Source organism: Apodemus sylvaticus, chromosome 2, assembly GCF_947179515.1.
Source record: "Apodemus sylvaticus chromosome 2, mApoSyl1.1, whole genome shotgun sequence".
NCBI classification, from domain to species: domain Eukaryota; kingdom Metazoa; phylum Chordata; class Mammalia; order Rodentia; family Muridae; genus Apodemus; species Apodemus sylvaticus.
This window is the reverse complement of record NC_067473.1, coordinates 8,090,651-8,106,262: the sequence shown is the minus strand read 5'-3', so window position 1 is coordinate 8,106,262 and position 15,612 is coordinate 8,090,651. Positions and strand designations below refer to the sequence as shown.

General features: G+C 42.4%; 1 protein-coding gene across 1 annotated transcript in view; it reads left to right on the top strand.

Moving 5' to 3' along the window:
- The first annotated feature begins 271 nt into the window (after positions 1-271).
- The window catches only part of Psmc2 (proteasome 26S subunit, ATPase 2), a 16,005-nt gene continuing 664 nt past the window's right edge, over positions 272-15,612 (top strand). The window contains exons 1-10 of the mRNA XM_052173085.1: positions 272-413; positions 6,662-6,699; positions 7,320-7,401; positions 8,034-8,133; positions 10,757-10,888; positions 11,265-11,337; positions 11,868-11,963; positions 12,782-12,946; positions 13,996-14,083; positions 15,561-15,612. The exon at positions 15,561-15,612 is cut by the window's right edge and continues 151 nt beyond it. Coding sequence (XP_052029045.1) covers positions 344-413; positions 6,662-6,699; positions 7,320-7,401; positions 8,034-8,133; positions 10,757-10,888; positions 11,265-11,337; positions 11,868-11,963; positions 12,782-12,946; positions 13,996-14,083; positions 15,561-15,612 — 896 coding nt within the window. The 5' untranslated portion in view covers positions 272-343. The remainder of the gene's footprint in view (positions 414-6,661; positions 6,700-7,319; positions 7,402-8,033; positions 8,134-10,756; positions 10,889-11,264; positions 11,338-11,867; positions 11,964-12,781; positions 12,947-13,995; positions 14,084-15,560) is intronic.

The window sequence follows — 15,612 nt, the reverse complement described above, 5'->3', positions numbered from 1 at the left end:
GTGACGAGGAAATTAATATTTAGAGATGTGATAAATTACCCGGCTGTGTGTGTCCTTGACTAATGACTAAATCACGATTTTAGGCCATCAGCTAAGCCAGGGTTAATCTTGGAAGTTCCTGTTCGCGTGCCTAAAATGTCTAGACTGGTGAGGGAACAAATGTCTCTCTCCAACAAACCACCGTCCTCCAGTCGGCAGCGGTGCGTGCGGCCCCGACGTGCGGCGTGAGCCGGCGCCCGAGCGCCGAGCTACTTCCGGTGGGGAAGAGAAAGCGGAGACACCAGCGGAAGCGGGAAACCTGCTGTGTAATCACTGAGACGCGGAGGCGCTTGCGGCTTCTAAAATGCCGGATTACCTAGGTGCGGACCAGCGGAAAACCAAAGAGGATGAGAAGGACGACAAGCCCATCCGAGGTGAGAGGACACGGCTCGCCCGCCCGCCCGGGACGGACTGGCGCTGGCACCGCAGAGGCGCCGGGCTCCCGCCGCCTCGGTGCCCCGTGGGCCTCGGCTCCGTCCGAGCGGTGAGCGGTCTGGGCCGCAGCCCTGCCTGCCTCCGATCTGTTCCGTGCGCACTTCAAGCTCTGGAGTCTTCTCCTGCTGGCTGACTTTAAAAAAAAAATCGAATATTTCACCAGGCACTGAAGTTCTGTGTCTAGTGTAGCCTTGCAAGTCTTCAAAAAGTGGCTCCCCGCCCTCTCCCCTCCTTCCCAGTCGTAGCCGCTTGGTGCTAGCACCGTGTAGCGACTGTCCTGAAACACGACGGTTCAAAACTCGAGTCAGAAGAGATAAACTCACATTTCCTCTTGATTTCAGCCAAGAAACTAAAAGCCATTTTACTTTTTTAAAAAAGATATCTTAATATATTATATATATATATATGTAATGTATTAGACACAAGACTCGAGTGTCTATCATAATGTATCAGCATCTTGAATTTAGAGATTTCATGATAGCAAGTGCTGTTCTCTCTGTGTGCTTATTGTCCTATGTTGTGGGCTGTACAAATAACATTTAATTATTGGTGGAGATTTCGAATGTTCCAGTTCACAAATGACCGTGTTATACAACCTATCACAGGGAAGTTACAAGCCAAATTCTAGAAGCAGGGGTATCATTTTGCCAAATTACTCCCCATAGAGACTAGACTTATTGACATTTTTTTCACTCGGTGTATGAGATGTGCTCAACATTTAGATGTAATTTTCGCCCCCTACACCTTTTTTTAGCTTATTTTTATGCTTTGTTTTACCTTAAAAACTATTTTTCAGTGTTGTGCTGTCTCGCTCTTCCCTTTCTTAACTTTAACCTCTTCTAGCACCTCTCCTTCACCACTTGTGCCTCTTCTCCCAGAGAAAGCATTTTTTTTTTTATCTTCACTGACTCTGCCGCATGCCTTAAAAGTATTTTACACCATGGAGAATTTCAGGTACTCAGGGCCTATTGGAAAGTTTAGTAAGAAAGTTTGTATGTCATCTATTTATACTAACATGTCTTTCTCTGGATGTGATATTTTGTAAGTGTTTAGATTATTTTGGAGTTCAAGAATGATTAAAGTGTGTTGGATTTTGTGTGCATCTCATATGATCTTTACAGAAACACTGTGAAGGTAAAGTTCTCTCTGGGTTAGGTATCTGGTGGATGTGACCTATTTATCTAGCCATGAGTTGCCGCAGTTTCAAGCCCCAGGATCTGTCTTGGTTCGTGGCTTCCTTCTGAATGGCTTCAGGAGCTTGATTCCCTGGGATCATCTGACTTCTGGTGACTGTCTGATGGCTCTTAGACTCACTCCATTTTCACTTCTGAAGCGGCAAACTTCCCATCATACTTTCTGCTCTTCCTTTTTAACTCTGGGAACTTGATTGTTTCATGTGTCTTTCTGCTTATGGGCTATCCACATTGTTCAAACCAGTTCACCCTTGTTGATCAATTTATTTCAACTCAAGCTTTCAGTTCACCTGGCCCCTCCTGCTGGTTATTGTGACTGTTGACCGCACTTGGCCAGAGTAGTCTCGGTCAAGCCTTTCCTCTTCGTGAAGCCCTCAGTTTAGCTCCTGTGCCCCTCCCTGGCTGAAGGATGACTTTTCTCCTTTCCCCCAAGAGTTCTCTTCTGTGTTAGCTTCCACTCGGGTCCAGTTTCTGTCAAATCTAACCTCATCTCTGTTCCTGGTCTTACTTCTCCTTTCTCCTCTGAGACTTAGTCACTGCTCCAGTGTATGTCTCTGTAGAATGTCTCCTTTTCTTTCTCTGAGTATACTAATGTCTACTTTTAAAAGCATACTCTAGAGGAAAACTATTCTTTCTTTTCAGCTACAACCCATCTTCATAGTCTCTTCTCCCTCCCTGCCTCCCACCCTCTCTTTGTCCTTCTTCCTCTCTCCCGCCCGCCCTCTGTCCTTTCTTTCTCTCCTTCTCTCTCCCTCTTTCGCTCCCTGTCTCTCTCCCTTCTTTTCCTTCTTTCTCCTTGCCTAAACAGCTAAAAGGACGAACTCAGTATTAGGAGGACCTAGATGTAAATCTTGGTGTTGGGTTCTGACCATGTATTAATTAACAAAGAAGTCACCTAAAGTTTTTCTCCAGTGGAAGCAGTTGTGTGTGGGGGATGAAGTTTATATCCGTTTGTCTCTAATCACTGTAACTCACAGTGACGTTTGAACAGATGGTGGCTTCTGTTGTCCTGACTGCTGCTTTCCTAGGTAACCTTCCCTATACCAAGCTTCTCTAGCTGAACTTTATTGCTTGTCTGCTTTGCTGCTTCTCTTTCTTTCATTGTGTGCTGTAAGTTTCTCTAGAATTTCCTCTTGGGTGAGTTCCTCCATTCACATCTAGATCTGTCTCTTCTCATATGATGCTCAGTTAACCTTTCTCTCTCTAGTTTATAAAGGTTTATTGTGGGAGGGGGCAAGCAGGGTAGGCTCAGTCCTGGGCAGCACTTCCCTGGAGATCACAGTAGGCTGCTCAGCTCCTCACTGCTTCCTCTTGGTGCATCCCCACCGCCTGGATGAAGTCGAGCTCCATTTGTTCTCGGAGACCTCGGGAACATTGCATGGACACACACCTCCTGGAGCAGTCTTCAGCGGATTTGGTGTGCTTAGGGAGGCATCGACTCCTTGGGATCTGTGTTGAGGCCCGTGGCTACTCCTCTCCAGTGGCAGCCAAGACCAGAAGGACAGGGTCTTCTTGGCTTCATGTTGGTATTGAAACTCTACTATCTGATTTCTCTGCCTGTATTGTTACATAGAGTTACATAGAGTGTTAGGGATTGTTGAGTATACCATTATATTTATAGAACAACTCATGGGACTTAGACAGTTATAGTTGTGACTATGACTTTATTGTGGATAGATGCAAAGACAAAAAGGACAGAGATGACTTCCAGAGGAAACCAGAATAAGAATTGCACGGGTGCTCCTGATTGTCTCGACAACAAGATAGGATGGTGTAATAAATTAATTATCAGTTTGGAAAGAGTATTAAAGAGTTGGTACCAGAACCCAGTTGTTTTTTGTTTTTATACTGGGAGTTGGTTAGGCAGGTTTTGCATAGCCCATACTGAAATTCCAGACTCTCAGAAGAAAAGTTGGTGTTATGCATAAGCTGTTTGGAAGCTTAGTTTGGAATGATCAAAACTAGCCAAATCCAAGTTTTCAGACAGCAAGCAGCCTTCCAGAGGGTAGCAGGCCAACTGGTTCTTCTTTGTAGGTAGAGCTATCCGAAGCTTAGGAAAACTGAAATGGATTGAGGTGTCCCTCTAGTTATCATTTCTGTACGCTGAGGTTCCCGGGCACAAAGCCTGAGAATTGTTTGATTCGTCTCTTCCTTGGCTCCCACTTTACTCTGCTGATGTGTGCACTGCAGAGTCTTACTCTTGAGGCTTTTCAAGTTCTAGCTTTTTTTTTCTTTCGTTCTTTTGCAGTACTAGGGATTAAACTTCCAGCTTCTTTTCTTTTTTCTAGACAGGGTTTTTCTGTGCAGTCTTAGCAGTCTTCATCTGTAGACCAGGCTAGCCTCAAACTCAGAGATCCTCTGCCTCCTGAGTCCTGAGAATAAAGTTGTGAACCATTACCACCTGGCCCTTCCAGCTTCTTACATGCTAAGGCCAACTTTGTCTTATAATGTACGTCATTGTGAGAGTCTTGTGACCTCAGATTGGCCTCCTGTATTCCATTTTGTTCTTTAGCCAGTTCTTCCTAAGGTATAGTTTTGTGGGATTTTTGAGACAGTCTTTCCAGGTAGCCTTGGCTGTCCTGAAACTTGCTCTGTAGACCAGGCTGAACTCAAACTCACAAAGATACTGCTTATCTCTGCCTCCTAAGTGCTGGAATTCCAGGCATGTGCCACCATGCCCAGCTGAGATACAGGTTTTAAATGTTAAGATGTGCTGTGGTGCTGGCACTCAAGGACTGCGTTACTAGTACCCTAAATCTCCACTGCCATGTCCCTTCAAGAGTGCTGCTTCATCCAGACTGCTCTGGTTGCTGTTAACTAAGTGTACTTTTCCTCTACTCATACTTCAAAAAGAGCCCATCCTTCTCTATGGAAATCATCTTCCTGGATTGAAAAATGTTTCTTTAAAACATGTACAGTTGATTTTAAAAGTATTTGTTTATTGTTGCATTGCTTGCATGAATGTATATATAACACATGTGTACCTGATCCCTGCAGAGACCAGGAGGCAGCGATGCGTGCATGAGAACTAGAGTTGCAGATAGTTATGGGAGACTCATGTTGGCACTCAGAATCCAGCCTCAGTATTCCAGAAGAGCAGCCAGGGAGTTTAACCCCTAAGTCGCCCTTCAGCCCCTACAATCGGATTTTGATGTTCTATAAATAAAGTCTTGCAAATGAATTAACAAACACTGAACCACTGCTTGTAGAAAAAAAAATCTTACTTTACACACACATACACAGTGTATAGCTTCTAATGCTACATTCTAGAAACAGCTGATCCTGGTAGTTTATTCTTTATTTTACAGAAGTGATGTTACTTGCCGGAGGCTATCCCACTAACAGTCCAGAATTGGGCTTAATTTCTATCAGACGTGGCTGAGCTTCTTAGACTGTTCAATACATTACCTTCTGCCTGTCAATCACCTTGCGAGAGCCTTGAAACAGGATCACTTTCTGGGTTTTTGGTTTGGTTTGGTTTTTTTCGAGACAGGGTTTCTCTGTGTAGCCCTGGCTGTCCTGGAACTCACTCTGTAGACCAGGCTGGCCTCGAACTCAGAAATCCGCCTGCCTCTGCCTCCCAAGTGCTGGGATTACAAGCGTGTGCCACCACGCCCAGCCAGGATCACTTTCTATTCACACTCTTGAGTGCCTACAGAAGCACATGACTTTGACAAGAGGGTTGTAGTTAAATTTTAGTGATGAGGCAAATTCACAGTGCATAGTGTACCACTAAAGAGGTATAAACTATGTCATTTAGAGATAGACTTAAATAATTTATAGTGCCAAAAAGCTACTGATAACATTTAGGTAATTACCATCTAGGACTCCTTCATATTTTAAAACAGTTTCTTTGTAAGGACAAATTATATGCATGGTCAAAATTTTTAACCTTATTGCACTTAATACTTATCGTTTTCTATAAGAACTGTTACAACATGTCTGTAACATGTCTACTCTACTTCAAGCTCCCGACGACGGACTATGCTACTAGCACTAGAGTGTGTGCACACAGCCTTCCCCGCCCCAACAGTACAGCCTTCCCCGCCCCAACAGTACCAGCCCCATCCCAGGTTCCCTTGTTCCTGCAAATGAAGCGAGCGCACACACACACACACACACACACACACACACACACACAAGCTTATTTTTGATATGCTTTTAGCTCAATGGCTGGGCACTCCTAAGCCTCCCTCAGCTAGTGTGCCCTCACCTTCCCTCCAGCTCAACGCCTCCAAATCTGCCTTCCGCTTAGTTGCCAGGTTACTTCTTGCTCAGCACCCTCAGTCTGCCGGCAGTTTAGTTGCATTTCTAATCTCCCACCTGCTGTCGCAAGCCCAGTCAGAGAAGCAGCCAACTGCCACTCCACTCAAGATCTCACATGACTGGTGGCTCTCCTTCCAAAGCATGACAATCCTCTTTCCTCCTGCTGCATCTCTTAGCCTGCCTGCAGGAACCTGGAAGCCTCACCTTCTGCCCAGCCATTGGCCCTAGCGTCTTTTATTGATCAATCAGGAACCAGTTTGGGGAACAGGACCTTCAGTGTTGACAAGCAGATTCTCAATCAAAGCAACAGAACTACCCCCCCACAACAGTGTCATTTTAATGGCTGCTTTGTATTTCTGTCTTATGATTTTATTTGTGTTTCTCTGGGTAGCCCCGGCTGTCTTGGAACTTGTTCTGTAGACCAGGCTGGCCTTGAGCTCAGATTCTCCTGCCTCTGCCTCCCAAGTGCTGGAATTAAAGGTGTTTGCCGTCACCATCCAGCTGCTGCTTTGTATTTCATTATATGAATATAGCATGATTTTTTTAAATCAAGATCCATAGTGGGTATGGTTTATTTGTGTAGTATATAAAATACATAAAATAGTAATCTTGTGTGTAATTCATTCTCCCTTCCCCAGTCTTATTCATGTTTTGGAATTCGTTGGTGACCAGCATCCTTCCCTCTCTTGTTGAATTTCATGTTAATTTTTGTTTCTGTTTTGTTTTAGCTCTGGATGAAGGGGATATTGCCTTGTTGAAAACTTATGTAAGTCTTTCAAATGGCTACAATGTGGATATGTTTTGTGTTTTAAAAAAAAACTTATTTTTGTTTTGTCTTTCTAAATTGATTAGAAGGGACTATCAAAAAGCTCACCTAATTAAGAGGAGTTATTTGCCCAAAGTTTCTGTCTAGATGACACCAGATTGGGTACACAGCATGCCTAGCCTTACTCCTGGTCTTCATGCAACCTCTATCTCTTTCATGGTGAAATATTGGTAAGTGACTTGTGTAACTGGTGTGATGTTCACTGTAATTACAATGATTATGACAACATTAGATTTGAAGTGGAAATAAGTGCATAGAAATGGGCTGCTTTCCACCGAGGCGTGGTAGCTCTTGCCTCACCCAGCACTCATGGCCACGAGGGGGAGGCTCACCAGGACTACTTGGTAAGGTGCGGATCAGCTAACTACATGGTGAGCCCCTCAGAACGTGCACAAGTGGCTGCTTTAGAACATGTCTGAAATGTTCTCCCTCTGGTCTCACTCCCCAGGTTCTGGTACGGTAAGGAAGGCTCCTCGGGTTGTTACTGTTAGAAGTTGTATGCGACATTAGCATGCTGCTGATATTCCTAAGTTCTAATTAAACTGATCTTTATCACCTAGGGCCAGAGTACTTACTCAAGGCAGATCAAGCAGGTTGAAGATGACATTCAACAACTTCTCAAAAAAATTAATGAGCTCACTGGTACGTATTTATCCCAACTTCTTTTCCTTACATGAATTGTTCATTGTGCTAAAAAAAAATTTTAAATATAGATTTGAAGTTAAATTATGGCTTACAGATTTTAAAAGAAATTTGACCACATTTAACATTCTTTTACTACATATCTTTTACAGCTATGTTTAATCCTTATGCAATTAAGTAGCATCATCCTTTACACAAGTAATACTTTTGCTGGTCAAAGTCTAGCTCAGTAAACTCTAATACGTCAAAAATTTATATTGGTTTAAAAATGTGATTTTTTTTTTTAATCCAGTATGGATATTGTCTGGTTCTTGACACTTTCTTGCAAATTTAAATAGTGAAATCTTATAGTACAAGAAAACCAAACAAAGCAAAAGTCAAACAGACATTACCTGTTTTGGTCTGATTGTTTTGGGGAGTGGTATTTGTTGGAGCTCTAGGGTAATGATTGTGTTGGGAGGCATTAGGCAGTGCAGGAGGCAGCCCGGTCCCTGTGATGTGCAGCAAGGCTGTGCTCGTGGTATGTGTGTAGTGGCTAGAAACCAGGCATGCTGCTAAGCACCCTGCAAAACAGAGGACAGTCCGGTAGTGTGCCACGACGTTTGCTGAATTGTGTCATCATTCTCTTGAAGGTATTAAAGAGTCTGACACTGGGTTGGCACCACCTGCCCTCTGGGATTTGGCGGCAGACAAACAAACACTTCAGAGTGAACAGCCATTACAGGTTGCAAGGTATGCACAATGCTCTTTGGGGATTCATCTTTATTTATAAGCACATTTTAGACTTTGGGAATAATACAGAACTTAAAAGAATTTTTTTGTTTCACATTTTATAAATAAAGCTTTCTACAAGCACCTTGAATTAGAATTCTTTATCTTGAGTAGTTACTAAAATATGTGAAGTTGTGATCATATAAAAGTGGAGATGCTCGGGAAGTACAGAGCATCTGTAGAAACCTCCATTCAGTCCTCTTACATGCATCTTCATATGCGTGACGGCATGCAGAGCAGGACTCGAGTCCTACATTTATTTATTATGTGTGTGAGCACTCCCATGTGCAGTGTGGGTCTTGGAGTCAGAAAATAGCCTTCAGGAATTCTCCTTTACCATGTAGATTCTAGGGAGTAGACAGTTTGCTGGCAAGCCATCTTAACCAGCTCCTTGATGCTTGTTTGTTTGTTTGTTTGTTTGTTTGTTTGTTTTTCCAAGACAGGGTTTCTATGTAGCCCTGGTTGTCCTGGAACTCATTCTGTATACCAGGCTGGCCTTGAACTCAGAGATCTGCCTGCCTCTGCCTCCTGAATGCTGGGATTAAAGGCGTGCACCACCACAAATGGCTGATGTGTTTTGTTTTTGAGTCTGCCTCGCTAATACAGCCCTGATGGCCTAGAGCTATTGATGGCCTGGAGCTATGTATGTATGTGGATGAGGATGACTTGAAGTTGGATGGTGCTTAGCTTGTGTCCTAAATGCTGGGATTACAAATCTGCTATTCCAGGCCCAGGCCCTGCTCCTTCTCTCAGTGGATACGTTATGTTCTGGGGTGCTTCCTTATTGACACTGAGTGTAAGGCTATTCTCACACTTGTCACTCATCTTTAGACATGGCTTCCTTGGTCTTTGATGATAACTTATGATACTTAAAGTACTGTTATTAAAACACCAGCACCTTAGCTACCGGAGGGACAGTTTCTATGGATGATTTATTTTTTCTATCCCAGGGCCATGATTTCTTGTTTCTTTTGATGTGATGTGTTACACATTTTCATCTGACTAGGTATGGTTCAGTAATGTCTCGTCCCCTGGAGGAAAACCAGTAACTGGCATTGTAACCCATCCACTCTTTTGTGAGGACCTTTTCTCAGTGTCGGTTATTGTTGGTGCTTACTGATATTTTTGTTTGTTTGTTTTTGTCAGCCTCTTGTTTTGCTCAATTGATGATAAGTAATTGTGATTGACTGCCTTTCTTAGATTCCTTGCTGATGTTTTCCAACTAATGGGATGCCACACCATGTGTGTAGAAGTCAGAGAAAAACTTGTAAGAATTGATTCTTTTCACCAGATGGGTCTTAGAAATCGAAGTCAGATCATTAGGCTTGGCAACAAGCACCTTTTCCTGCTGAGCCGCACACGAACCACCAGCTCTTTACCAAAAGAAGGAGGAAAAAAAAATCTTTATATTATTATAGTCTGTTAGTGATTTACAGGGTTCCAAAATTCTGATTTTTTTTTCTGACTAGTTCTGCTAGCATTCTTACTGCTTTTAAGTAAGGATAGGCTGTTGAAGGTTCTTATTCAGCCATTTTGTAAGTCAATTTTTCTGTATATATACTTCTTTCTTTTTTTAAAGATAGAATCTCACTCTGTAGCCTAGACTGGTCTCACACTTGTAGCGATTCTCCTGCCTCTGCCTCCCAAGTGTTGGGATTATAGGCGTGGGAAAATATACCCTGCTTACTTTTCAAACTGTAGATTAGGCAGACACCAGATGTGGTAGTACACAGTGGTCTGTCCACACCTGTAACCATAGCGTTCAGGAGACTCACCATGTGTTTCCTGTCACCCTCAACTACAATTAAGACCATGTCTTAAACCAAAAGACAAATGGACACCCCAACCCCTAAACCCACCCCACACTGCCTTCCCTATGACTGAAAATACCAAAGCCTACCTCTGCCTACGGAGCAACAGGCCAGTCAGCTAAAGGAATATTGCACGTAATTTCCCTTATCACATGTGCCATGTGCTAGAAACAAAACACTTGTCCATCAGCGCTGTCAGCATGCCCACCCTGCAGGCTGCCGTGTGTTTCTCTGTATTCGTGGTTGCTATGGTTTATGCAATGGCTGCCCTATATGAGTTGTACATTCAATTTTCTATTTTCTTCAGTAGATACTTGGACATACATGGTATTATGTATTAACCTTTATCAGATCTCTCAGAGTGAATATTTTCAGATTAAAAATCACAACAAAAATGGATTTAAAATGTGAATCCAGGGGGAAAAGTGAAAACACATAATTATTTAATTTTATATAAGACACACGGCTATGTTCTCACAGGGAGAATGAAAAGGGAAGCCACCTAAGACAAAAAGGAGTCTGACAATGAAGAGACATGAAGAGGAAAGGCAAACTTGAGAACCACTAAGGACACTTGTGGGTTTAGCTTTTGTGGGGAAGGGTACTATCTGAAATTTTTATGGCCTAACTAAGGCTGAGTGGGCCCGGGGGCTGGGCAGAAGTATCTTGGTCTGCACTTGTTATTGCACCGCCTTCCTGGGTGGTGTCCACTAACACGAAACTCGCTGTTAGTGGTTTGGACTCCCTACTCATGAAGCCTTTTGTTGTGGTAGATGTACGAAGATAATCAACGCTGATTCGGAGGACCCGAAATACATCATCAACGTGAAGCAGTTTGCCAAGTTCGTGGTGGATCTCAGTGATCAGGTGGCACCTACTGACATTGAAGAAGGGATGAGAGTTGGGTGAGTTGGCACCGTGCCTTCATTTTGAATGAGAAAACAATGCTGTAGAGTACTAAGGGCAGATGCAACCCACAGTCTTCTCTGCGAGCTCCCTGGCCTCACACTAGCGTAACCTTCCCACATTTTGTCTTGTACATAGGTTAATGTGTCCCAGTTGAGGACACTCAGCTAAGGTGGAGGTGGCACTGCTTGAGAATAGTTGTGACTGAATGTAGAACACCTAATAAGTCACTTGGTATAACTTTCTCTCTTCGTAACTTCTGGGACTTTTACTCTTTTGCCACTTATTATTTGGTTTTAAAGATAAACACTAGCTAGGAAAGGTCCTCCGTAAACTTAAAGAGCATCTATTTTGTTCTTATTTTTACTTCCATAGTGTGGACAGAAATAAATACCAAATTCACATTCCACTACCTCCTAAGATTGACCCAACAGTTACCATGATGCAGGTAAGAAACTTGGGGAAAGGGACTGGCATGACTTTTAATATAATTGTAAGCCAGGCAATTATATTAAATAGATAGTGGCTCCTATCTGTAACTCCAGCATTTGGGAGGCTTAGGTTGAAGGATTGCCACAAATTAAAGGCAGCCTGGTCAACATAATGAGTTTGAGGCTAGCCTGGGCTACAAAGCAAAAGCCTATTTCATAAAAATAAACAAAACCCCCAAACAGAAAAATAATTGTATCTATTCAAAAAAATTTTTGAAGCTTTTAAGCAGTTAATGGGGGTTATACCCCAAAAAGTTACTAAAAAATTAAAAAATATTTGAGAAGCCTTCATCAGTATCTGTCACTTATAAATGTCATAACGTGTAGCACAAGTAGTTGTAGGGTACTGGAGTCAGTCTCCTCACACAGTAACTAGCTCTAACTCCTTTGTATGGACTCTTGTTACAGACTGGGTCTGTGGTGTTAAGTCTGCTGTGGAGAGTATGGTCTGTTACTCAGAGCTATGAGTATAATCTCTCTCTCTTAGGTGGAAGAAAAGCCCGATGTCACATACAGTGATGTTGGTGGCTGTAAGGAACAGATTGAGAAGCTGCGAGAAGTAGTGGAAACGCCTCTGCTCCATGTAAGTAGCTGAGTGTCTCATTGCAGCTCCCCTGTGTAGAGACGGGCCTGCTGTGCAGTGAGCGCCAGCACCGCTGGTGCCCCACAGCTTAATGAAAACGTGTCCCAGAAGCCCTGAATACCCAAGGCACAAATTGCATAACAAATGATTCCCATGAAGAAATATGGAGAGGGTCCTGATCCTGGAAAGGATTGATCTAGCATGGGAAGGGAATATAAGGACAGAGAAAAAGGAGGGAGGTGATTGGAGAAGGGATGGAGAGAAGAAGGTTTATGGGACATATGGGGAGGGGGGATCCGGGAAAGGGGAAATCATTTGGAATGTAAACAAAGAATATAGATAATAAAAATATTTAAAAAAAGAAAAACCGTGTGATGGTGGAGGTGGGGAAAGACGGTCACCTTTCAGAAGAGAGCAAACAAAAAGAACTGAGAGCCACGTGTATTACTAGACAGATCTACTACTTAGATTAATAAAGGAAATTGGTGTGGCTGATGGTACTATGTAAGTATGTTACTGTCGTTATATGTAGAAGAAAATGATTGTTCCAATGACTTGATGAGAAAAAAGTTAAGCCTTAGAGGATAGGACCATACCATATTCGAAAATTTTTTTTTAGGCACTGAAATTATTTAAAGTAAAAATATATTGCTAAGGCTGGATAACTAAAGCATCTTTAAAAGTCATTTAGACACATTGATATGATTTTGGTTTAGATATTATACTTTAGAATAATATTGATAATATAATTATAAAAATAATTCTTATTTTATATCTTTATTGTACAAAAATATGTGAAATTTGTGTCTCTGTCACAGCCAGAGAGGTTTGTTAACCTTGGGATCGAGCCTCCGAAGGGCGTGCTCCTGTTTGGGCCACCAGGCACAGGCAAGACACTCTGTGCTAGGGCAGTTGCCAATCGCACTGACGCTTGCTTCATTCGAGTTATTGGGTCTGAGCTTGTACAGAAATACGTCGGTGAGGTAAAGAGAATTTGTCAAAATTAAAGCATTTATTGTTCTGTGAGAGATTCATGATATTTGCATAAAACTAAACAATAATTTCAGGGAGGGTGTCAAATGAGCCAGATGTAAAGTGAATAAGTTTTAAAGAAGTAAAATTAAATTGGAAATGATAATTCTTAAGTAGGTTATTTTTTAAATTTTTGAGCAATGTTTCCTCTCCAGAAAAATGGAATTTAGTGTAGCTTTGGTATGTGAGGTTTAAAAAAAAAAACCCAGAAATGCTGGGTAAACAAAATTTTATCTCAGGGACAGTATTCTGTGGTTTAACGAGAAAGAAAACATGGATTATCTATATGATTGAGCTTGGGTATCTGACACACTGTCTAGCTAAATATATACATTTAGGTTAAAGTTTAGGGCTGTATATATTATATCTAAAACATACTGTTTAATATACTTATGGATTACCAGAAGAGCTACCTGATTTAGTATGTATTTTAATTTAATAGTTTGGTCAAAGCTTAATCAAATTCATTGTTCAGTAATTCCAAGTGACAGATCAAAATACTTCTGTCTCCTCAAGTTTTGCTGCTCTTACTTTACTTAAAAATGTTAATTTCATACCTTGTCTGAACATTAGTCCTGTTTAGTAGATAGTCATAAAAGTTATATAATATTGTGTTGAAGCTAACAGTATTAATTTGGTAATATAGGTAGCAAACCAGGGGTTGGGTTGGGTTGGGTTGGGTTGGGTTGGGTTGGGTTGGGTTTGAGACAGGCTTTCTGTGTATATCCCTGCCTGTCCTGGAATTCTTGTACCAAGCAAGCCATGAACTCAGAGATCCACCTGCCTCTGCCTCTGCCTCTGCCCCCGCCTCTTGAGTGTTGGAATTAAAGGCACGAGCCACACTGCCTGGCTCAAACTTCAGTCTTTTAAAAAAAGGTTTTAGGTGATAATGGTTAAGAATGCCATTAGAAAAAGTATTTGCAAGTGTGCAATATAGTTTATTTATTATACGTTAAAGGATTTTAAAACCAACTCTGTAATAATCAAATTTTCTTATTAGGGAGCTCGAATGGTTCGTGAGCTTTTTGAAATGGCCAGGACAAAAAAAGCCTGCCTTATTTTCTTTGATGAAATTGATGCCATTGGAGGTATGAATGATATTCTATTGGTTTTAGTTACTTTTTAGTGTGTGTGGTTAAAGGACAAGCTATGGCGGTCAATTCTCTCCTCCGTGTGGGTACCAGGGATCAAGTCCAGGTTATAAGGCTTGGTGGCAGGCATCTTTGCTCCTGCGCCATCTCATCATCCCTGAATGCTGTTTTAAAGCACTGCCTGTGACATCTGCTGAATTTCCCAGGTTGTGTTTCATAGGGACTCTTGGGCTGCCATGCCACCAACATAGCATAAGTCTATTTCAAATGGTGTCCAGCTTTGTCAGGTACCTTGTCTGAACACCCAGGATCAAGGAAGGGGTTTTCTCCTTGCCTCCTGCTAATGCTTTGCCGCCCTGGGTATGGCCTTTTTTTTTTTTTTTTTTTTTTTTTTTTTTTTTTAAGCTGTTTAGAATGTCTGAGAGTCTTTATTTTTATTTTAAAGTATATGGGCAAGTATGTGTGTGAGTGCAGTGTCTTCAGAGGCCAGAAGAGAGCATCATATCCCCCTGGAGCTGGAGTCCCAGGCACCTGTGACTAGCACATAGAGTGTACGAAACTTGACTGGAGGGCAGGAGTGTCTTCTGCAAGTGCAGTCCATGCTCTCAACCCTGGAGCTGTCTCTCCAGCCCAGGAGTTGGCCTGAGGCCTCGGAACTGGAGTTACAGGCAGGATGAGCCCTCTGTAAGGTTTGGGAGTGGTGCTCTTTTAACTCCTAAGTCATCTCTAGTCTAGCTTTCCCCAGATTATTATTGCCTGAAGACTCTAACCAAGGTAATAGCTGCTATTTAAAACTCTCCCAGCAGAAGTGTTCTTGATTAATTTACAAACAAATTTCCTTAAGGGGTAATATTAATGATACTTAAAAAAAAAAAAAGTTAAGTAAACTTAACAGTAAATTCTTTTCTTCTTCTTTTTTCTTTTTTGTTTTTCAAGACAGGATTTTTTCTGTGTAGCCCTGGCTGTCCTGGAACTCACTCTACACCAAGCTGGCCTCGAACTCAGAAATCCGCCTGCTTCCACCTCCCGAGTGCTGGGATTACGGGCGGGCGCCACCACTACCCAGCTTATGGTTCATTCGCTCTAAAGCAAAAATTTATCCAGGTTCAAACCAGGTAGAATTCCAGCCCTGAGCAGGGGAAGTGGACAGTCTCATCCCTTCTCCAAAAGCTGTTGGTGCCTGCTGGGGAAGGATTCTCACTCACTGTTCTCCAGTGGAGTGTCACTGTTTATATAGCAACCACTCCAGGGCAGGCCTCGGCTCAGGAGTTGGCCAACACACAACAAACTATATTTTTTGTGTCCTTTTCATTTCATTTTGCTTTGAAATATTTTGCTTTCTAATTAGTTTTATAACTTCAAAGTAGGCTGTGCACTTTGCTGTAAGGGAAGGCTGTGAGCCAAGGTGTTGCGTTTCCGGGTCCCGAGTGAAGATGCTTTCAGTGGGCGTGAGCAGCTTCTGTTGTCTTCCCAGGGGCTCGCTTTGACGATGGCGCTGGGGGCGACAATGAAGTCCAGAGAACCAT